This window comes from Ursus arctos, unplaced genomic scaffold (assembly GCF_023065955.2).
Source record: "Ursus arctos isolate Adak ecotype North America unplaced genomic scaffold, UrsArc2.0 scaffold_33, whole genome shotgun sequence".
Lineage (NCBI taxonomy): Eukaryota > Metazoa > Chordata > Mammalia > Carnivora > Ursidae > Ursus > Ursus arctos.
In genome coordinates, this window is record NW_026623019.1 from 17747017 (window position 1) to 17770660 (window position 23644).

Consider the following 23644-nt stretch of genomic DNA (forward strand, 5'->3'; position numbering starts at 1 on the left):
CCCAATACCTGAAAAGTTCCTAACGAACAGAGATGACCAAAGAATGACTTCCTCTCAGGGGATGATGTTCCCACCACTGAATGCAGAGGGCAACAAGCTAACGATAAACTGGGGGACATTAGAGAGGTGACTCAAGCATGGGGTGCAAGCTTGGACTTTAAAGCACATTCCTAACTGGGATTCTAGAATTAAAACTCCCCGTGAAAAACTTCACATGTGTTAATTATAGTCTTTGAGACTCATAAAGCAGACTTCCTGGAAAGAAAGCAAAGGGCTCTCAAAAACAACAACTTCCTTTCTACCCCTCAGAATGTACAAAAAAAAAACAGAAGAAAAGCAGAGAGAAAAACCTCATCTGCAAAGGACCGATCAATCAGAAGCAATACGAATGGACCAAAGAGAGAGAGAGCCCGCTGGAAATCTGCACGGTGCTTCTGCTTGTGGAACAGGGCAGGGCTGAGGGCTGCAAGTGGCAAAGGTCCTGCAAGGCTCCTGCGTATCTCCTGACATGGAAGCGGAAGGAAGGGGAAGGAACGCCTTCCGGAAACTCACCTTGCTACCTCTACCCGCTGCCGAGGAGCTACAGAGAAGGCGTCTAGCAGCCCATCCAGGGCTGAAAGCACTCCTGCTTTGCAAAGTGGCCTCAGAATGCAGAGAAATACACCCAATGGATGCGCTTAGAACCCACAGCCCACCTACGGCAAGGTGTCATTCTGAAGGATTTCTCATCAAAGCAGCTGGCTCACCCAAAAGAGAAGGAACACATGGGCCCGGACGTAAAATACAAAATGAAGCCGCGGCAAAGCTTGCAGACTGAGGCTGTGCCCTGCTCCAGAGCCTCCCATACCACCTTCTCTGGCAAGCGAGGGACTAAAAACAGAACATAGACCATCCTCTTCCAGCCCGCCAGCTCAAGTGCTAAGGGAAGGACACCAACAGACCCAAGACAAATAGGGAAGGAAGTAAATGAGATTCCACCCACACCATTTTTGGACAAACAGTAGGGCCAAGCAAAATTGGGAACACTCCAAAGAGAAACTGAAGACAAGGCACAGAACGTGCAAAAAGGAAAACGAAGACAACACTCTGCACGATTTACTCCAGGAAACAGAAGAAAAAAAACAACGTGTAACCGTTCCGTACTACTGAGAACATTTAAGAAAATGCGGACTGTTTGAAATAGGATATTAAAAAAACAGAAGGTAGAAAGAAACTGTCAGAGCTGAGAAAGGACATGAGGAGGGGGAAAAATGATACTGCAGCCCTTAAAAAATGAAATCGAAGAATAAAAACTGTAAAGCAGGAACTTCCGTCATTCCAAACCTACTTATTAGCGCATGCCAGTAATACGCCAAATCAGTGTTGCAGGGATGAAATCTGAGCAAATCACACAAGGAAAAGAACGGAGAAATGAAGCAATTAGAGGCAAGTTGACAGCTTTGGTAGAGAAACAACAGAAGTCCAATACATGAGGAACTAGCACACCTAAAGACAAGAAATGTTCCTGTGGAACAGGGAAAATATTCAATGATAAATTGGGGGAAATCCCTGAAATGAAAGGATGAAGATATAGATGGAATGGGTTCAGAGTGCTTCAGGATAAATAATAAGGAATATAAAACACTGAAGCAAAACCTGGCCAAGTTTTTAAACTTCCGTGTTAAGGAAAGAAAGAACATCCAGGGAGAAAAAGCAAATCACAAAGAAAGAGCTATCCTGGCTGACTGCAGCCTTCTCATCAAACGTAGATGTCAGGAAACAACAGAGCAATGGTCACCATGTGGCAAGCAACGTGGATGGAAAAGATACATCGTCCAAGAACGCTATCCCCCTGCAAGCCGTCATGAGCACATGAATTCCACAGAAAGGCATTCTCAAATACACAAGAACGAATGTAAGTATATTAGCCATGGACCCTTCATGAAAAATCTATCTGAAAGTGTAATCCAGCCAACTCATAAGGGAATGAAAATAAATAAAAGCATACGATTAAAGAAAATGAGAGAAGAAATATCTGGTGATGAGCGCTTATTTCAATGCCGACTTAATGCTAAACATGTCGTTTTAATTACAGACACAAATACATATAAATACTAAAATCTATGAATGTGAATAATAAGCATCACATAACAAAATACTTTGATGGGTTTCTTTAGGCTTCACTAGAAATGATTCCCTGTGATGATTCCAGGTATTGAATATGAAACCAAAAAATTAAGAGTTTCAGAAAGTGTGAAAATAAATGAACTCTGTGTAGGAACTTTGCAAAACTATAGAATCATTTGTGAAATGTTAAAGTTCACATAGGTTTGCAAGATCGAACATTAACTGTATTTCAGGGCAAGTGCACAAGAACAGGAAGAAGGAGGAAATACAAGCAGAAGGAGAAGAACAAACCATTTCAGGATAACAGAGCAGATATACTCAATCTGAAGAGTCAGAAAGTTGTAATCAGGGGAAGAGCAGAACACACAGAACATGGATTAAAAAAAAGAGCGGGGCGCCTGGGGGCTCAGCCGGTTGAGCAACTGACTCTTGATTTCAACTCAGGTCATGATCTCCGGATGGTGAGACTGAGCCCCACATCGGGCTCCCAGGGCAGTCTGCTTGTCTCTCGCCCTCCTCCTCTGCCCCTCCAATGAATAACAACAACCCCCCAAAAAAGAGCACAGAAACTAACTTGAAGACCATGTATGCCTCTCAGGCCAACTGACACAAATATCCTTTTTACATTCAAACTAAGGAAATTTCAGTTTTCTTTAGCCTTTCAATGACCATCAGTTAAATTACAGGGACAGACTTGAACTTCCAGAAAAATGTCCTTAGCCATAGACAAGTTTACATTGTTCTTATAAGAGATTTGTCATTTGATATATTCAGTGTTGTCTCAGGGAAGACGGAAAAAATATATATATATATATATATATTATATACATATACATATATATATAATATATATATAAAATAAAACGTGTTAATAGTATTACTAACCATTAAGATTTAGAGAACCCTTGTAAGTCTGGTATCGCTAACTTGTCTATAAGAGGAATAAGAAAAATTCAGAACATGCAAATTACATACCAGGGAGAGCAGAGAATGGAAGTAACATAGATCAGGGGTTATAGTGCCAAATCTGACTGGCTGCCAATTTTTGTAAATAAAGTTTTATTTGAACATAGCTCTACCCATTCACTAATAGAGTCTCGGCAGAGTTGAACAGTTGCAACAGAGATCATATGGCCCACAGAGCCAAAAATATTTACTGTCTCACACTTTACATTAAAAGTTTCCCAACCCCATGGGGCACCTGGGTGGCTCAGTCATTAAGCGTCTGCCTTCGGCTCAGGGCGTGATCCCGGCGTTCTGGGATCGAGCCCCACATCAGGCTTCTCTGCTAGGAGCCTGCTTCTTCCTCTCCCACTCCCCCTGCTTGTGCTCCCTCTCTCACTGGCTGTCTCTCTCTCTCTCTCTGTCAAATAAATAAATAAATAAAATCTTTAAAAAAAAAAAGAAGTTTCCCAACCCCAAGGCGCCCGGGTGGTTCAGTTGGTTGAGTGTCCAACTCTTGATCTCAGCTCAGGTCTTGAACTGAGGGTCATGAGTTCAAGCCCTATGTTGGGCTCCATGCTGGGCCTGGAGACTATATTAAAAAAAATGGGGGTCCTGGGGGTGGGGACAATAAATACTATTCCACCTCTGAAGCTGATAAATTGAGAAACATAACCTGAAGAATACCACTACAAGCGATACAGATAGTATAATTATCTATACTATCTATACTATTATCTATATTATCCAATAGTAAAATTAAAAGCACACTATGATGTTTCAAATTATCAGAGGTGGAAAACACAAGAAACCCAACACAAACCAAATGGCAAAGGAAGGAGAGAGGGAAGGAGGAAGAAATGAAAGAGGAAGAGAACTACCAGAAATCAATGAAAGAATCAGAAGACAGAAATCAAATGCAAAAAACCCAATTGTATCGATGACATCAACATGTATAAGTAAAATGAACTCACCTACTTAAGGAAAAAGACTCTAAGTTGAGGGTAAACAAAAACAAAACCTCTGAGGGGAGCAAGAAAGAGATTAAGAATAGCTGAAAATAGATGGAGAAATAGGCCAAGCAAAGTGAAACAAAAGACCCATATTAACACCCAACAAAACTGAATTCAAGATCAAACAGAATTGACTTATATAAGAAGGTAATGTTATACAATGAAAGTTTAATTTTTGTGGACATTTTTAAGGCACATGAAAACAGAATACTTACATAGAGAGAACAAAAATCTCTGAAAATAGTAGAAATTGCCATAAACACTGGAGTTATGGAAGGCTTCAGCTCAATTCTCAGTACTTGGCAGATTCATAATATAAATATGGAGATTCACCACAAATATAAGCAATAAAATTAAATAACACTCATAAATTTATGTTTTATTACATATATATATACTTTATGTAATCACAGAACAAAAAATGACTACATATTAGGCTACAATACGTTCTAAAAAGTAAAAACAATACAGACCACATTCTCCTATCAAAATGATGTAAGAGTAGGAATAAACAACAAAAATCACAAACATTTAGAAAATTTAAAATTATCTTAAACAACCCTGGTTCAAACATAAAAATCAAAACCGTAAAAGAATGATATAAACACTACATAGAAACAAGGAGAAAAATTCAAAGCTTCTAACACTAATTCAACACTTCTAACTCAAATCCAGAAAATATTAAAATAAATAATCAATTTTAATTCAAGAAAATAGAAAAAGGACAACCAAATAAACGTACAGAAATTGCAAGACAGAAATAAAGGCAAGAATAAATAACATGGGTGCCAAGACCATGCAATGGGGAAAGAATTTCTCTTTTCAATAAATGGTATTGAGACAACTAGATATCCACTTGTAAAAAAAAAAAAAAAGAAGAAGAAGAAGAAGTCAGAACCCTACCTCACACCATATACAAAAATCACCTCAAACTGGATCAAAGACCTACATCTAAGACCTAAATCTATAAAACTCTTAGAAGAAAACATGAAGGTAAATCTTTGTGACCTTGGATTTAGCAAAAATTTCTTACATATGACACCAAAAGTACAAGAAACAACAGAAAAAATAAATTGGACTTCATCACAATTAAAAACTTTGTGTTTCAGTACAATTTTGTACATGGCCAAACCTGTCATATAATCTTTTTTTTTTTTTTTAAAAAGATTTTATTTATTTATTCAACAGAGATAGAGACAGCCAGTGAGAGAGGGAACACAAGCAGGGGGAGTGGGAGAGGAAGAAGCAGGCTCCCAGGAGAAGAGCCTGATGTGGGGCTCGATCCCATAACGCCGGGATCACGCCCTGAGCCGAAGGCAGACGCTTAACCGCTGTGCCACCCAGGCGCCCCTGTCATATAATCTTATCAGTTCTATTTTCTTTCCCCCTTGGAGACATTCATCCTAGAGCACTCCATCCTTCTGTAGATAACTGGTCAATTTCCTAGAAATATCTAAGCTAATAAAGTTGAAGTTAAAAGTGATTTAAAAAAATGAACTAAACTAAATAATAGAGGTACTTGGTATTTTTGTAAATAGGTCGTATAGAAAAGACTGTATAACAGAAATTAATCCAACAAAACGCATATAAATATGAGATTTTTTTTTTAAATCACTGACAGTCACTAATGTAAACTAGAGGTGGAAAAGTAAACTCATACAACCTTCCTGAAAGATCAGGTGGTGATGTGTATCAAAATTTAAAATAAGTCCGTCATTTGGTTGATGACCTACCTCTGAGGAACTTACCTACTAAAGGGCCAACTGTACAAGTCTACAAAATGGATCCCCTACAATATTCACTGTAGCATTAATTATAACATTTTTAATGGGAAAAAAAAGTATCCATCAGTAAGGGTTAGGTATAAATGATAGTGTGCTGGTGAATGTTTACCAGTAACTTCTCCCAGTGGGAGGGGTAAGTCCTGCTTTGCAGCACTTGCCAGTTTCCACAGTGTAAATACTCCCCACCACGGCTGACTTCAAGCGATCAAAGTAAAGTCCCTGAACAGAGAATTTAGAAGAAATGTGTGCACCCCAATGTTCATAGCAGCACTGTCCACGATAGCCAAAGCGTGTAAGGAGCCGAGATGCCCTTCAACAGATGACTGGATTAAGAAATTGTGGTCCATATATACAATGGAATATTACTCAGCTATCAGAAAAAACGAGTTCTCAACATTTGCTGCAACATGGACGGCACTGGAGGAGATAATGCTAAGTGAAATAAGTCAAGCAGAAAAAGACAATTATCATATGATTTCTCTCATCTATGGAACATAAGAACTAGGATGATCGGTAGGGGAAGAAAGGGATAAAGAAAGGGGGGTAATCAGAAGGGGGAATGAAACATGACAGACTATGGACTATGAGAAACAAACTGAGGGCCTAAGAGGGGAGGGGGTGGGGGAATGGGATAGACCGGTGATGGGCAGTAAGGAGGGCACGTATTGCATGGTGCACTGGGTGTTATACGTAACTAATGAATCATCGAGCCTTACATCGGAAACCGGGGATGTACTGTATGGTGACTAACATAGTATAATAAAAAATCATTTAAAAAAAAGAAGAAATGTGTACAACTGGCTTTCATGAGCAGATATAAGCTAAATGCAGCACACCACTTAACAACAAAGATACACTGCAACTCTAACAAACCATAAACATGATGCAAAAGATTTATATTAACATGGCCAGATATCCATTACATATTACTGGATGAAAACAGCCAATTACATACAGAACAACTTATGTTGTATAATCTCTAACAGTATGAACTTACGTGTGTGTATTCTGTCATTTTAGAAGAAAAAGAATCATACAACAGTGATGTATCAACACTATGTTCAGACTAGTTTCGCCCAGAGAAACAGAAGTATATCTAACTTTCATGCAGTCTCTAAACCAGATTAAAATCTTCATTTTAGGGGCGCCTGGGTGGCTCAGTCGTTAAGCGTCTGCCTTCAGCTCAGGGTGTGATCCCAGGGTTCTGGGATCGAGCCCCACATCAGGCTCCTCCGCTGGGAGCCTGCTTCTTCCTCTCCCACTCCCCCTGCCTGTGTTCCCTCTCTAGCTGGCTGTCTCTCTCTCTGTCAAATAAATAAATAAAATCTTTAAAAAAAAAATCTTCATTTTAAAACAGAGTAGCAAAAGACCAACAGGGTTGGCTTCAAAATAATTAAAAGCTTCTGTATTAAATAGTACAAAACAAAGAGAAAAACAAAAGACTGGGGTTAAGTTATTTACAGTAAATATGAAAAAGCCTAATTTCATATATATGTTCAAAACTCGTAAACAGACAAACGAAATAAAGAGACAACTTACAAAATAAGAGATCCAACTAGAAACAAACACATGGGCTAATGATCATTCTCATGAGTGATCAAGTAAATGCAAATTTTAAAATTACATTCAATTTCTTTGCTTATTAACTTACTGATACCCTCATAACATTGCTCATGATGTTAGAAATCACACACAATCACTTCAAGATGTGTTTTAGGTGTGTGCAGTCAACTCATAGAATTTTTCATCTCCTCGGACATACAATTAACATTTCTATTAATCTATTCTAATAAAGCGTGTGTGTTTAAAAAATGCTAACTCCAGGGGCGCCTGGGTGGCTCAGTCAGTTGAGAGTCTGCCTTTGGCTGGGGTGGAGCCCCAAGTCCAGCTCCCTGCTCTGCGGGGAGCCTGCCTCTCCCTCTCCTCTGCCTGCCACTCCCCCTGCTTGTGCTCTGTCAAACAAATTTTTAAAAACCTTAAAAAAAATAAAATAAAATAAAAAATGCTAACTCCATCAAGAAATTCATCACAGCAAAATTTTAAAAATGGTAACATTGGCGGGGGGTGGGGGGGCCTGGATGGCTTAGTCAGCTAAGTGACTAACTCTTGATTTAGGCTCAGGTCATGATCTCAGGGTCATGAGATCAAGCCCCAAGTTGGGCTCATGCACTGGGTGTGGAGCCTGCTTAAGATTCTCTTTTTCATTCTCCCTCTGCCCCTCCACCCTCAAAAAAAAAAAAAAAAAAAAAAAGAGAGAGAGAGAAAATGGGAACATTGGGAGAAATATAAATGTCCCCCCCCCAAAAATGAGAATAAGCAAGCAAATTAATACATATCCTCTAAAAGAATACTATACAGGTGCTCCTGGGTGGCTCAGCCAGTTAGGCACCCAGTTTAGTGTCTGACTCTTGGTTTCCACTTGGGTGTGATCTCGGGGTCATGAGATGAGAGTCCCACGTAGGGCTCCGCTCAACAAGGAGTCTGCTTGTCCCTCTCCCTCCGCTCCTTGCCCCGCTCATGCACTCTCCCTCGCACTCTCTCCCTCTCAAATAAATAAAATCTTTAAAAAATATATATTATCACCAATTCTAAATATTAATGTGAAGTATATACAACTAAATAGAAAATGCTTAGAACATAATGTTAAAATTACACAGTATGATTACATCTTTGCAAGAAACATAAAAATAAAACAAACTAGAAAGGATCACACACACACAAAATCATGTTTCTTAGGTTAGTACACTCTGGATAAACTTATGAATAAATTTAAAAAGGTTTTCAAACTTTGAGTGACAACTGATTCCATTATTTTATAGTATTTCAAAATCACTGAAAAATCAGACATAAAAAAACACTGTACACCTGAAACTACTGTAACATTTTGTGTCAATACTATACTTCAGGGCGCCTGGGTGGCTCAGTCGTTAAGCCTCTGCCCTCGGCCTAGGGCATGATCCCAGGGTCCTGGGATCGAGCCCCACATCGGGCTCCTCCGCTGGGAGCCTGCTTCTTCCTCTCCCACTCCCCCTGCCTATGTTCCCTCTCTCACTGGCTGTCTGTCAAATAAATAAATAAGTCTTTAAAAAAAAATACTATACTTCAAAAAAAGTTAATATCTTTTTAAAAAGTTATTAACACAGAATGGACTGTCATTCTTTTGAAGGTCAACATCAAAACAACATAATGTATTTCTTAGGAATGTAAGAAAATTCTTAAGTGGAAGAAAATAAACACTTCTCGATTCAAACTCTGTCTATTAAATACAATGGTTTTTCTCATCACTAAACTTTACTATTTTAGAAAACAATCATACCACCAAAGGATAGCTATCTCAAGTGCTCTTACTTCATTCCAAAAAGAGAATAAAATACAATATAAATTCAGTTGGTAGCAGTTTGAAGATACATTATATAAAGGAAGAATATATTTAATAGAAAAAAATAAATCATTGTGTGACCCTATGAGTCAATACACTGGGATGCACATGCATTAATTAATTCTGGGAAGGATAGATCATAATTTGAGTAGCAACTCACAGATAAGACTCTAGGGATTTAGAAAAACCCTAGACAAGATTCTCTGTTCCCATAATAAGCATGGCCTGGGGTGGAAAGCCCTACAGCAAATGTGTTTCTCAAAGGACACAGCTGGGGATTTTGATGAAAATATATTTGGAGTCAAGATTTCCTAAGAAATACTATTAATGAAGTCCTCCTATGATTTCCTCCATTAGAATTTTACGGATAGGAAAATACAAATTGTTTATCAGAAACTAATCAAGCAACATATAGGTATCTTCTCTCACAAAACATGGGAAACTTTGGGGACTCATCATTACGAGAGATGCGTATGTGCCCAAAATTTTTAGTCATTTCTAATGTGCTCCATGTAACTAACATCTCAGATGGTGACCCAGTGCCAAATAAGAGAAACCAGGACGTTCCTACCATTTATTAGTCCTCGAACACATCATGGCCCTTCCATCTCTAGACTGTGTGTCCCCTCTACGCATGGCTCCAAGAGGAGCCACTATTATGCCAATTTATTAGTTCCCATTAGGAATTGACTGGTAACAAAAATAGAGCTTGATTTCAAGTATCTTTTGTTTCAGCACTCCCTAGCTCTGCTTTCAAATTATTCAAAATTATTCAAATTATTTGAAATATATTTGCCTACATTTCAAGTCAAGAAATCCTCATAAGTCGTTTCTATCTTGGACAAAAGCAGCCCATTCTGAATGTTGGTCATAAATGGAAACAGGCTTTAGGGCCTATTGAATAATCTCCCTGGGCTTGCGTGTGATAGCCCAGAATGTGAACAGCTCCAAAGAGAATGGGAACAGCACCAACTGATAGGTGCCTTTCTCAACTAAAATGACAAGATTACTTCTGTATCACGTGCCTCCACCTGAGTGTGAATCCACTTGGCAAGAATATCTCAGGCTACTACTTATCTATTTAGTGCCTTGGGTAACTGGCAGGGGCTCTACTGTAGGAGAAGCAAGCCAGGTGAAGCAGATTTCCTGGACAAGGATCTCTCAAGAGACATTCTAATAACCCATGGCCAGATTAGCAGAGTTCTCCATACAGTAAGAGATGTATTTCCATCACCTTAAACAGCTGTCAGATACGAAAAAAAAAAAAAAAGAGAAAGAGAGAGAGAGAGAGAAAGAGAGAGAGAAGAGCCACGTTGTAAGTTTCCTTTATAACGTGTGAATGGTTTTTCTCAGGACACTGCTTGACATACGAGTTCTGCGCTTGGTCTATGCAACCACCTCCGGGAGTGAAAGGTCAGGAGAGAATGCGCGCCACCAAAACTCCTTCCGTACAACCCAGCCTGCCACCCTTGCTCATCTCCCACCCAGGGATCTGGGAGAGGAAGGCACAAGGGACGTGACAATGAGGAGGAAATGCGGCAGGGCAGTGCGGCTGGCAAGAGAAGCTGCACTGGCCCGGCTCTTTCTGAGCAAAGACACCAAGCCAAGGAGCAGAGCACCTCTCCCTTGTTCTCCAGAGTCTGGCAAGACCCGACTGCTCCACCCCGACCAGCAACAACACCCTCTGCCCAGCCAAGCCCCGTGAGATTCCCCATGACTCTCCTACGCCTGTGTCTGTTCTCCGTTTCCCCTGCACCTGCCCAACTCCAAATCTGCAATCCAGCTGAAAAGAACGTGAGGAAAAGTCCACAGCCGGGAGGAAAGCAGGGTTGGTAAACTCCAAACACCCGTCCGGCACCTCCAAGGGTATCAGGCGCTTCTGAAGACCCAGGCCCAAGAGTCTAGCTGTTCCTTCTTTGGTCATGGAGCCCTTTCTCCAGAACGCAGACAAGAGACACAGGAAGTCGCCTTCTTGAAGTTTCTCTGACATGGCCATGACAACTGAGGGCAGTTCGGAAAATCAGCCCACTATCTGTTTTTCTGGTTTCAATGAAAGCCCCATGGGGGGCGGAGGGGGGGTGGGCACAGTCATGGAAGAAGAAATGGACCGAACTACTGGCTCCAAATACAAGGCAGTCGCCCAAATGCACTCCACCGAGGCGTATGGGGACTCCCAGTGCCCAGGCGCGAATGGCCAACCTGCTCTCACTGAAAACTGCAGGGCCTGGGCAACAGAGATTCTCCGTAAGCCAGTGAAAAGCACTGCTTAAAGGCCAATGAAGAGGGAAAAAAAATAGTAGTGAGTCGAAGGTAGTGGCCTCCCAGTACCTACGAAAGCACCGGGGCCTGAGCAGGGCAGCGCTTAAACAGGGCGCCTGCCCCTCCGGCTCCAGCCCTGCGCCTGCCAGGATATCGCCCTTCCTGCAGGAAGCAAGAGACCCATGCTGATACGACAGGAGGCTTTTGATACCGTGCCCTGTGAAGGCAGTGAAACTATCAGCAGCACGCCAGGCAGCATGAGGGCAGCTCCGGACGGACTCGCTAATGCCTCTCCGCTCTTGCCCAGAGCTGTCGGAGCTGCCTGCAGGGCGCTCGGAGTTGCTTCGGAGGGGAGGGGGAGGACAGTGAGGGCAGCCAGGAGTCCACCGGACCTGCCAACGCCTCCTGGAGAGCCTGTCACTACCAGAGGGCTGGGGCTCGGGCCCCTCGTCCCGGGAGGAGTTGGGGCAGAAAGTGGCCACGATGCCAGGGCTGTGGAGGGAAAGCAGAGAACGCTGCAAAGCAGCCCTTAGATTTGGTCCGATCTCGTCATTCTACAGGTTTCTAGAGAAACAGTGAAGGAACAAACGAAAGAAACACCTTCAGGTTAGTGCAAAAGAGACAGGGCAGGAGTCCCTGACTTCCCCACCGTTACAGGTTTCAGGAAAACATCCACGTAACTAAGGCAAGATGCAGAGCTGCAGGGGGATGTATGCAGCCGAATACATCCTCTGCTTGTGCATGGTTTAGCCATTTTCAAAACTGTATCGTAAGTTGTAGAAAGACAAGAGTTAAACACTTAACAAGGACCCTGGCATTCTTTTAAGGGCAAACTAGGAACAAGAATTAAAGTCATCCTGTATTATTAGAACAAGTCACAGGAAATGGGTCAGCTCTTTAGGACAGGAGGAAAACTGCATTCGCCATCTGCAGAAGAACATATAGAATAAGGAAGCAGCTCTGGAGAGTGTAGGTCCCAAAATATCAATTCACAGGGTCAGAAGGTCACACTGCATCTTTGCCATAAAAAAACAAACCAAACAAACAAAAACCCCCCAAAACCCAAAAACCTACTCAAGCTTCCTGGGTGTAACAAAACAAAGGCTTCGGCTAATGCTATCCACCCTATCTGTACAGAAATACAAGCAGAAAGGAAGGCTTCCAGGCTCTCCAGCGACTGAGATGAGAATGTTCGTCATGAAACGAGAAAGACTCGCCATTACTCAACACAGGCCTACAGCACCTTCCTCCTTTCTAGCAAATACACTGCATCCTATTTTGAAACCCCGTGGTGCATGATTGCTCGCCCAGCGCGGGCTCACCGCTCTCTGCTGGTAATCATGAACCAGTCTCAAGTCCCTGCCCCCTGGAAAAGGAAGGAGATTTGTGCATTTTGTTCAATTAACAGCGTTATTTGGTTTTGCCAGGCTAAACTGTTGCTGAAGGAAGTTAATCATCTCCTAAAAGCACATTCACAAGTGTCCTTTGAATGTATTAAAGCACCCAACTTCCAACTTCCCCTCACCAGCTCCCAGCCACCAACTGGGAAGTTCCCTAAATCACAAGGAAATGCGCATGCCAGGGAGTCGAAGGCGCCCCTCCTTGCGGGGAGAGCACTGTGAATGGGTGGGTGGTATCTGCGTGGAAGGGCTACCTGGGGGGCCTCTGGCCAACAGCTGGAATAGTGGGGGGGGGGGAGACACTGAAGCACTTGTCTCTAGAAGCAACTGGTCAGTTGCAGCTACCAGGAAATATAGGGCAGGTGCCACCAATCAGCCTGCTTGCTCCTACGGCAAAAGGAAACAGGAGAGAAACAATAAAAATGAAGCTTTTAAGTCTTAAAAATATAAAAAATCTCCTCCGATTTTTTCACAAGCGATAGTGAACAAAAAACAACAACAACAACATCAACAACAACAACAAAGTCAGATTTTGGGAAGAGGCAACAAATTCATCATTTCAGTTCTCTAAAGGGAGAAAAACTCAAGGCTATCTCTTAGAAATATGCAGGAATAGGTTTCTAAACATCACTCTTCACGGCCTGCAATGGAGCCAAAAAGTCTCACTCTCGCTCTTTTTCTTTAATTTGTGGATCAATTATTGTCCCCTCTGTGAGGTTTCAGAAATATAATGGCATTAATAACATTCGAGTTCCCAACTGCCCCACAATCCATTACACACTTCCTTGAAACAACTACTTTGTTTCTAAAGCAGTCAAACCACTCACTGGCCAAAATTAATCCTGTAATAAAGGTGCACGGAATTTTTAAATTTCAAAGGACTTGTGTGTGTAACAGTTTTCCATTCAAACTGCTGCATAAACTGCCATTGGCTTTTCAACCCGAAACAATATGAGAACGTTCAACTGAATCATTCTCGCTAGACAATGAATGAGAAGCAGGCAAGGAGACAAAGACTATTTCAGCGTTAAAACAGAATTCCTTTTACGGTGCCCCAGGTGGCCCCCGAAACAGCAAGGAGTGGCAAATGGAGAACAGACGGATGGTAACCCGTTAGACGGAAGCAAAAAGTTTAACCTTCACGTCCTCCAACTGTTCTTTCTTTGGGGGAATCCAGCTGCCCACCCTCTCCTATGCCCACGAGCCCCCCGCCTACGAGCCGCCCACCCCCAGGGCCTGACAAGAGAATCCCGGTAAATTGAGCAAGGTTTTGTGTTACGTCGAGACACAGAACAACAAAAGCCATTACCTTTGCCTTCGTGAGTTCCAGTCTAGTTGGAGCTCAGGGCAAGGGGTTGGTAATCATTTCTCACAGTTAAAGGCAAAAAACGATATGCTCCGAGGAAATAATTCTCAAGATCATCTGCCTTCCCCAGTTGTGTAATCCCTGGAAAGCCTCTACAATGGCCTTCAGATTATTTGGGGGTTTTTTTTTCTTTGTATTAAGAGCCAATAAAAAAGCCAACGCCAGGAAGGATAAAACTCAGAAGGACATGTCCCTCCGAGGGCGTCAACTGAGAAACAACAAGAACTGTGAAAAAGTGCTTGTAGTCTTTCCTGTTGACAAATAAGGGTTTAGGAGTGTCTCATCCAGCACATTCTTCTGCACATATTAGGTGCTTACTGTTTGTTCATTTGACCAGCATTCTGTATGCAACTGTTCTTTCATTAGAGATGTCTGTTTAAAAAAAAATTGGAGGAAATGTTTATTTTCCAATAACTGGCAAGTGTTTGTGGAATAAATGAATTTGAAGTATGTTCATAACTTCATTTTTAAATAATCCTCATTTTGTTCTTAAAATTCAACCATGAAGGCTTTTAACAAAATATCCTGCACTGATCTCAGAAATGAGGGCTAGGTATAAAGGCCAACCCCAGAGCTATGAAGCGAATGCAGATTTTGGTTCTCAGCACCAAATATGGATATTTGCCTTTGCTTATCAAGTTCAGATCCACGACCACCTAGGATTTATGAACTTGTTTCCGACAGCATGGGGTTAGGTCCTTTTCTTCCTTTTACTATGTGTTAGATGAGAAATCGGACAGATTTCTACGTATCAGTAACACAACAAATCAAAGGTGATTGTCAAACAACTTCCTATAATTTTATTAGTAACAGCTGTTCACACAAAATCGTGTTTAGGTCTGAGAATAGCTCTGTCTTTAACGTTACTCCATTCGGCAGAACAAGAGAAAACATTCACTGTTTACTGTAGTCAGTTATTGCCACAGATTTAATTACCAACAATCACACACTTTACCTTCTATTGCTGCTTCACACTTGCCTAGGATTATTTCTGCAAAGATCTTAACATTGCTGAAAAGCCACTGTAGAAGTTGCCTTTTGGGGGCGCCTGGGTGGCACAGCGGTTAAGCGTCTGCCTTCGGCTCAGGGTGTGATCCCGGTGTTATGGGATCGAGCCCCACATCAGGCTCCTCCGCTATGAGCCTGCTTCTTCCTCTCCCACTCCCCCTGCTTGTGTTCCCTCTCTCGCTGGCTGTCTCTCTCTCTGTCGAATAAATAAATAAAATCTTTAAAAAAAAAAAAAAAAAGGTGCCTTTTGAAAAATGTCATCGCCCTCCCTGTTCCAACCAGGAAACTAGGCTTTAAATTTGTTGCTACAAATACTTGTATTTCCCTCAACCCAAAACATAGAGTCTGGAGGAAACAGACTCCCTCCCTCCCCCTTCTTAAGAAGCAAGCAAGCCTAACCTTCTTAAAATGGCTTCTCTTTCCCAAGATGTACCATTTGAGCTCCCTATTTTTCCTCTACAACACCCAGTCAACATTTCCATTAATATCAACAGAACTAATAACCTCCCCTTGAAGAAAAATTAATATGAATGCTGGAAACAAAATCATCCTTGGAAAATCTAGTTCATTTCTTCTCAAGTGTAAGTTTGCCTGGATCATGAAGAAAAATCTGTTCCTTTTTTCTGCTAAGTTTAGCACAGCACGCAGCCTCACAACTGTGAAAGCTGCTTCAGGTCCTTAAAAATTCATCTGTAATAAAAATCATAACTATATTGAATAGGCACCTCTGAAAACTGAACATAAGCCATTTCTTACAAAGTGGAGCTGGGTTGTTGTGGTGTTATTGTTTTTAATGAAAAGGAGGCTATCAAATTTATATTTAAGAAAAAAAATGGCCACTAAATTACTCTTCCGGTTCTCCTTCCTAAATTTACCTAAAAATATCTGTATCGATACACAGGAGGTGACTTCACTACAGAGTCTGGTTTTAATGCGTGAAGTTCCCATATGAAGAAATAACATATAAACAGAGGAATGAGTTACAGGGCAGATCTAGACAATGAATCTACGTGGCTCAACGCAAAAGGCTTTGCTATAGAGTCAGAGCTACAATCCTGATTTTTACGAGGGATGCTCCCATCTCACCCTTCGGATGTAAACTGTAAGTACTTTGTTTCAAAGAAACAACAACAACAAAAAAAGCAGAAAAGAAAAAGAGAAAATGCAACCAAATAAATCCTGACATTTAGAAACATATTTAACACTTGGAAGCTAAAAGAATAGCAAAAAATAAAACTAGTTGGTTTTAAAGCAGCCTCAGTAACACCGTATTTTGGTATTTCCAGGGAGAGGCTGTTATTAGGGCTGCTTACAGAGATCCCTGCATTCTGCGGGTCTGAATGGCCATCCTAGATGGCTACTAACTTCTAGGTTAATTCAGACTATCAACCCCCATTCTTCTCCAGGGAACTCCACAAAGGGGTCGTGGGGCAGGCGCTTTCACCCAGACCCACGTGAATGAACTCTCCCTCTCTAAATTTGCCAGAGCATTCCCAGCCTTCCAAGTCCCCTCCTGCTCTATAACTGTACGGTTTTCAGTGCAACTATATACCTCTCAATTCAAATTAGACCATCTGCAACTCTTAAAACTGTATCTAATCACTGTGGTTCTCAGCTAACTGTATACATAAATCATAAAAATATCTGCAGTCGCCACCCATGCTCTGAAGAACTTAAAACTCACTCTGTTGAGAGTACCATACAGAAAGTGTATGGCCACAAGATGACAGGGTTAAATTAGCTTCCACACAATAAAAAGTAATCAAGATATGGAATGGTGTCTCTTTCTTTTCCTTTTAAACTTTCATACTTTAAGCATGACTGTTACCATTCCCAAATACACCCAGCACGGCACTGTAATACACTGGTTCAGTATGTGATGTAACGTGTTATATTAACACTTCCCATTCTGGAAAGCACTTATAGTCAATTGGGTCAAAGAGTTACATACAATTTTTTAAAGATCATGATTTTTTATCTGCCAGATTAAGAACAGTACATTTCCCTGTGTCTCCATCATTTATTCATTATTTCATGGTCTCAGTTTCTATCGGGAGGGTCACAAATAAATGTACTCATTCAACAAGTCCTTATTGAGACATGCTATGAGTTAGATACTTACTGTGCTAGCAGCTGGGATTTAACAGTGAGCACCAGAGACACAATCCCTACCCTCCTAGGAAGAAAATCCACAATCACATATGTAATTCGGTTAGAAGACCAAGAACATCGATTCTTCCATCTCAGACTGGCCTAAAGAGCCTGTTTTTAATAGGTGGAATCCAATCAATTATAAAGGTTTGCTAAATCTTCCTGTTTGATTATTAAGATCTGAAGAGTCAAGATTTTAAAAACATGTACAATAAGAACAGGTTAACAGGAAATATATCTCTATATCTCTATATCTCTATATATAGATAGATAGATGTCTCTCTTCAAGGAACTGAAAAAAATTTCAGCATGGTATCTGTGACTGAATGCAGGGATTCAAAGCCACTTGTTGTATACAGACTTCAAGACACATTAATATTAATACTGTGACCTACGTACTACAAATAGAAACATTTAGCTAATATTCATAAATATTAATCAGTTAAAATAAATGTGATGTACTATAGCCCACAGAACATATAGAAACTTAAACCAAGTTAAAATCAGGTTATTCTCTCGCATATATGTTAGAATACAAAGTTTTCATGAGGTGTCAAAGAAAAACATGTAAATAAATTCAGAGAATGAATATGGTAAGGAAAGCAAGAATTGATTATTAAATATGGTATTTTAAAGTGGTAAGTTTCTGGGTTCATTTAAAAAAATAATAAAAATAAAAAAATATTACTACTATAGAATTTGGAATACACTGGCATAACTGCCGTATGGGTATCAAAACAACCCAAATTTCACTGCTATACTTTCATCTAGGCAGGTAACCCCTATTTTCTCTTTCTCTTTTCTTCATATTATTAATATATAAAATAACTGGTGAACAAATGCAAAGGTCCCCTGCCAAATAAATCCATTTCCACTAAAATGGCGTCATGTCTTGAACTAAAATTCACTTTGAAAATAATTTACTGAATGTCACTTAAATATAAGAGTGACCCCTCCATTTAAATAAGGTAGTTAGAAATACTGATAAATCCTGCCACTGTCAAAAGATAAATCCTATAACCTCCTTTGGACAGGCAGGAACAGGAAGATTCAGTGAACCCATCCAAGCAGCCGACGCGAGAGCCGTCCTTCAAACAGAAGCCCTCCCCGGTACCTTGCCTGGTTCAAATCAACCATCATCTTTCTCCTGGATTCAAAAAATTGTGAAATCACACTCCCGCCCACACACACACACACACACACACACACACACACACACGCATCTGCATTTAGTAGAGAACATTTACTGTAAAGTAGTACAAGTATCAAACGCATTGTGCTACAGAAGCAACATACCTAGAATACGAGACTGTAACAAATCTTACCAGGTGCCTAGGGGTCTTGTTTGTAACTAAATGTATGAGTTTCAAATGGTACTAATGAATGTAGGTGCTAAATTAATGCCATATTTTCCCACCACTTCTAATAGCCCCTATTTGGGGGCTGGGGTGAGGCTGTATTAAACCCCACGCAAATATCTAAGAAGGGAAAAAGTTCTCCATTCCTACCACTTTAGCAGTAAAACTGTTTCACTTCCTTGCTCATAAAAGTATCTCCCCAAGCGCATTTTTCAAGCACCGTATGTTACTGAAATATGCAGTATGTAATTAAGTGTCCATATATGTGTATTTGCCTAAAAGTCGTCCTCCTAGACATTCAAACTGAGGCCTTCAAAAAGACAAACCCCCAGGGTTCTAACTCAGAGCTGCTAGGAACCTCGGGCTGTCACATTTCAGACAATGGGGATGGCTTGAGAGATGGCAAACGCTGCATTCACAGCTAACCATAAACAAAGACTGTAAACAGGGCAAAAGAAAACCTATTCTTCAGTCTCTCTAAAACACACGCTTTTCCCCTTTATCGTGCACTTCTACACCCCATGCCTATTCCTCTTCCCCTATTTTTCTCAATCTTGAGAATTCACAACATATTCAATCACACATTATTCAGCTGTTAGAAGTAGCCCAAAACGAGAATAAGACATTTTTTTTTTAAATCTTCATTATCCAATTGCAGTTTTCCCCTCCCCTGGCTTCATTACCTAAAGCCCACCTTTTTTATCCCTCGCTTTGCCTTCTGTTCCTTACAAACACGTGCACGTTTATCTAATGTTTCAAGATGAAGACATAAAGCATGGCATGTGAGTTAACCATTTGTAACTACTTGTGATCATTATATTTTGCTCCCTCTTGTAAATGATCCTGTAGATAAGCAGAGCAGTCCCAAAGGCAACTGGTTCCTTGAACCAGGAGATGGAATGCTCAAGAAAGAAACTGCATGCTTCTTAAATCTGAATTGACAGTACAATATTTCTTTCTTCCAGACATGTCTGAGAAACATATTTATGATACACGCAAATATCTTGAACACAAGTGCAGACATTTTTCAGGCCTGTTACTGCAAAGCTGCTTGCTCCCCTACCACCATAGCTCAGAGTTCTGTCAGGCCGGCTCCTATGTGTACCCTGATCCTTGATTCTGAACATTCTCTCAAAGATAATTATCTATAGAATTCTTATTTGAGAAATGGCATTTTCTTGATAACTTAGTGTGAAGGCAGAATGCTGGGTTGTGTTTTTTTTAGAGATTAAAGGGAAATTTTTGCTATACACTTCCCGTTTTCCTTCCAGTCCAGATCCCAAGGATATTAAAATGCTGTCCGTTTTAAACAAAAGGTTTCTATTTGTTGCCGTGAGAGTAATTGAGAGGCTGCTCTGGTTTTCAGTAGTAACTATTGTGAATTCAGGCCTACATCTGGGTTGCCTCATTAAACAAAAGAAACCCGTCGCTGTCAACAACCACACAGCACAACCCTCCCGTATCCCTCCTCTTTATCTGGAAGGAATGGTGCAGACGAGAAACAAGCCTGCCACCATCCACTGGTCAAGAAACTCTTCTGGGTCCCTCCTTTCGGTGGTCTGGTGGCTAGAGAACAGCACTTGTGTGCCACATCCGAGCTTGCCTGCCCGCCCCCCCAATACATAACCCCCCTTTCTTTGGAGGGCCAACCAGTCGGCTCCCTCATCATCACTCCTTGGGGAATCCAGTCGCGAGTCTGCCCACCCTACCACCATTCCCTGCTGACCCCAGAAAGCACTGACAATGGATGCACACGGGCCACCCCACCGCACGCCGTCCCCCAACGTGCCCCAGCCCGGCTCGTCACCCCGGGGCCACACACACAGCTCCCCTCTCCAGCACGGGGCGCCATGGCCAAGACGCTGAAGTTCAACCCCGCTGCCCACCTTCCCACCCCCGCGGCTCTCCCCCGAAGCGATTTGCCATTTAGCAGATGCACAGCAGATAAACGCACTCCCCGAAGGCACAGCCCTCGGGGATACCAAAAGGCACACGCGGAGGCCCGGGGCAGGGCAGCCCCGACCCCTCTGCGCGTGTGTGTGTGCGCGCGTGCGCGTGTGTTACGCGCCCGCGCGCGCCCGCGCGGGTGCAGGTAGTGGCCGGGGACGCGCCCGCCGAGGGTCGGGGCGAGCCGCGGGCGCCCGGGGGCGGGGGCCGCGGAAGGCAGCGGCCCCGGGGACCCGGGGACCCGGGGACGACGGGCGGGGGCCGCGGAGGCCCGGCGGGAGGGCCCACGGAGGCCGGCCCCGGGCTGTACTCACCAAGCAGCAGCAGCTTGAGCTCCCGGCGGGCGTCCCGCTTGTCCCTGCGGAGCTGCCGCTCGATCTCGTCGTTGATCCGCCGAGCTTCCTTGGCCTCCTCGCTCAGGCAGCACGCCATGATGGACTCCAGAGTCATTCTTCCAAAGTGCCTCCGCTGCAGCCCCGCCGGCACCCCCTGCTCACACGCGCGCACACACACCCTCCCGCCCTCGCTCCCCCGAGGCAGCGGTGGCCGCCGAGCCCCCGCCGCCCGGGCGCGCGTCCGGGACGAGCTCGGGGAACGGCCGCGGGGTCCGCGGCCAGGGCCGGGGCCACCAGGTGGGCCGGGGGTGCGGCGGGAGCGGGCGGCTCGGGCCGCCGGGAGGAGCGAGGCGGGCGCGGGAGGCAGCCGCGGGCGCTGGCTCGGGGGGCGCGCGAGGGAAGGCCGCCGCGCCCGGCCTCGCTCAGACGCCCGCGCCTCCTTCCCTGGGAACGGGCGGCCCGCCTCGCCCCCCGAGCCGCCGCCGCCGCCGCCGCCGAGGTTCCCCTAAGCCCTGCGCCCAGCGGCGAGAGCACATCCACCGGGGCGTCCCCGCAGCGAGCGGCCGCCGACGGCTCCCCGCGCCCGGCGCGCCCGCTCCTCGCCGCCGCCTGACACGGCTCCTGGGCGCCCTGGGCCCTGCCCGCGCCCACCGCCCGGCTCGCGCGCAAACCCCGTTCGCCGGCCCGCCCGCCGCGCGCTCCGCCGCCTCCGCCTCCGCTCCGCCTCCGCCAGACGCCCACCCCCGGCCCCGATTGCCAGGCGCGGAGCGGCTGCTCAGTGCTCTCCCTCCCCCTCGCCACACACACACATTTTCTTCTTTCTCTGAACTGGAGCACAGATCCGGGAGGGAGGCGGCGGCGGCGGGAGGAGGAGGAGGGGAGGCGGAGAGAGGGAGGGAGGGGAGCGGAGAGGCGGTGCCGCCCGGCCCCTCCTGGAAGGCTTTCCTGGGCTCGCAGCCGCCGCGGCGCGCCTCCCAGTGCGGCTCTCGCCTCGCCTGCCGCTCCCAGCTGGGCCGGCCCCTCGGGCTCTGCGGGCGCCTCCCGCTCCCGCGCCCCGGTGGGGGCCCGCGGGCGCAGCGGTCACGGCCGCCCCCGGCGAGGGGCGGGCTGGGGCCGCCGCCAACCTGCCGCTGCCCGCCGGCCGCCCGGGCGTGGTGGAGCAGGAATATGGCGGCCTGGGCCCTCGGCGGCGTCGCGGGATGCAGCCCCTAGCCCGGGCCGGCTCCGCGAAGCCCCGGTGCGGCTCCCGGCCGGCGGCCACCGCGCTCGCGCCCCCCGCGCCCGGGCCGCGCAGGTGGGCGCCCCGGGGCCGCCTCTCGGCCACTTCTGTATTCTGTCCCGTCCCTATTTCTAAAACGCCATTCGGTGAGAAAAGTATCTCGCGTCACCTCTGACCCCAGTTGAGTCTTGGAACATAGGATGTACTTGGTCGTGGAGTGAGACTGAGGAAGACGAGGAACTGTCACTGGTGCCCTGAGGGAGGTGGGGGGCGGGGGGGGGGTTAATAGGCGAAACTGTCGGCAAAGTTACGGGAGATAGAAATCTAAATCCTGAGCTGCAAAATGAAGCTGTCCAAGTTCCAAGGGCCTCCAATTTTTCATGCCGTTGAGGTGGTTTCTGTTTTGTTTTGTAACAAGCTCCTCTCTTGTCTTTGAAAACGGACACGATGTTTAACAGCCAAGTAATCAAATTGCCCTTCTGGCCCGAGATTGAATTATGGTCGACTTAACGGGGAAATGCAAAATAATGTGGAAGGAAAGGAAAGAATAAAATCGGGGGAAATGGGGAAAACAAGACTGCCCCGGGCAAAATCCCATTCAAAGAGTCCACCTTCGACTGAGGCACTTTCCTTTAAAATGTGTGCTTATTTTGTTGTCATACTCGATTGATAAATGACCACACACACACACACACACACACACACACACACACACAAATCTCCTTGCTCATTCAGGTTTTAGTTGGTCTAATAGCTGCAAGAGGTGAAACTCAGATTGCTTCCTGCTTTAATGGAAACTGTGGTCTCAAGAGTAAATTGTATTTGGTGAAAGGAATCCCTTTTCCACGTTTTATGTTTTCTGAGATGGTTCTGGAGCCATCTGCTCACCCAGAGTGTAAAATAAGGTTATGACTACTGTTGCTACAGGTCAAGAATGCACATGGGCTCCTTGGAGGACAGCTGTGTGACTACCTTCTTTCATGTGCCATTACATCACCCCTTGACACACACACACACACCAGGACTCAGATCCAACAAGTCATGGAGACATTAGATCTAGACTTTAGGCTCCCTTTTTAAAAGAATACCTGGCCTAAAAAATGATTACCTTTCACATAGGCCAGGAAAGCAGAGAAAACAAACCTCACCACCCTCATATGAACCCCTGTACAAAGTCACTAGACTTTCTGTGACATTAAAATTCAAAGTTAAGTGATTAATGAAATTAAAGATTGAAATTGAATATGCAGAGATTTTAAATGGCTTCAGGGGAAACGTTTAATCATAAGTTTGCATCCATATATATGTGTTTATATATATGTTTATATATATTTCAGAGTAATACTAAACACCAAAAAAATCAAATGACAGGAAGCT

General features: G+C 44.1%; 1 protein-coding gene across 1 annotated transcript in view; it reads right to left on the bottom strand.

Annotated features, from left to right (window-relative positions):
* Window positions 1-21252, bottom strand: part of GNAQ (G protein subunit alpha q) — a 304957-nt gene extending 283705 nt beyond the window's left edge. Inside the window, exon 1 of the mRNA XM_026518812.4 lies at window positions 21028-21252. Coding sequence (XP_026374597.1) covers window positions 21028-21163 — 136 coding nt within the window. The 5' untranslated portion in view covers window positions 21164-21252. The remainder of the gene's footprint in view (window positions 1-21027) is intronic.
* Window positions 21253-23644: the final 2392 nt, after the last annotated feature.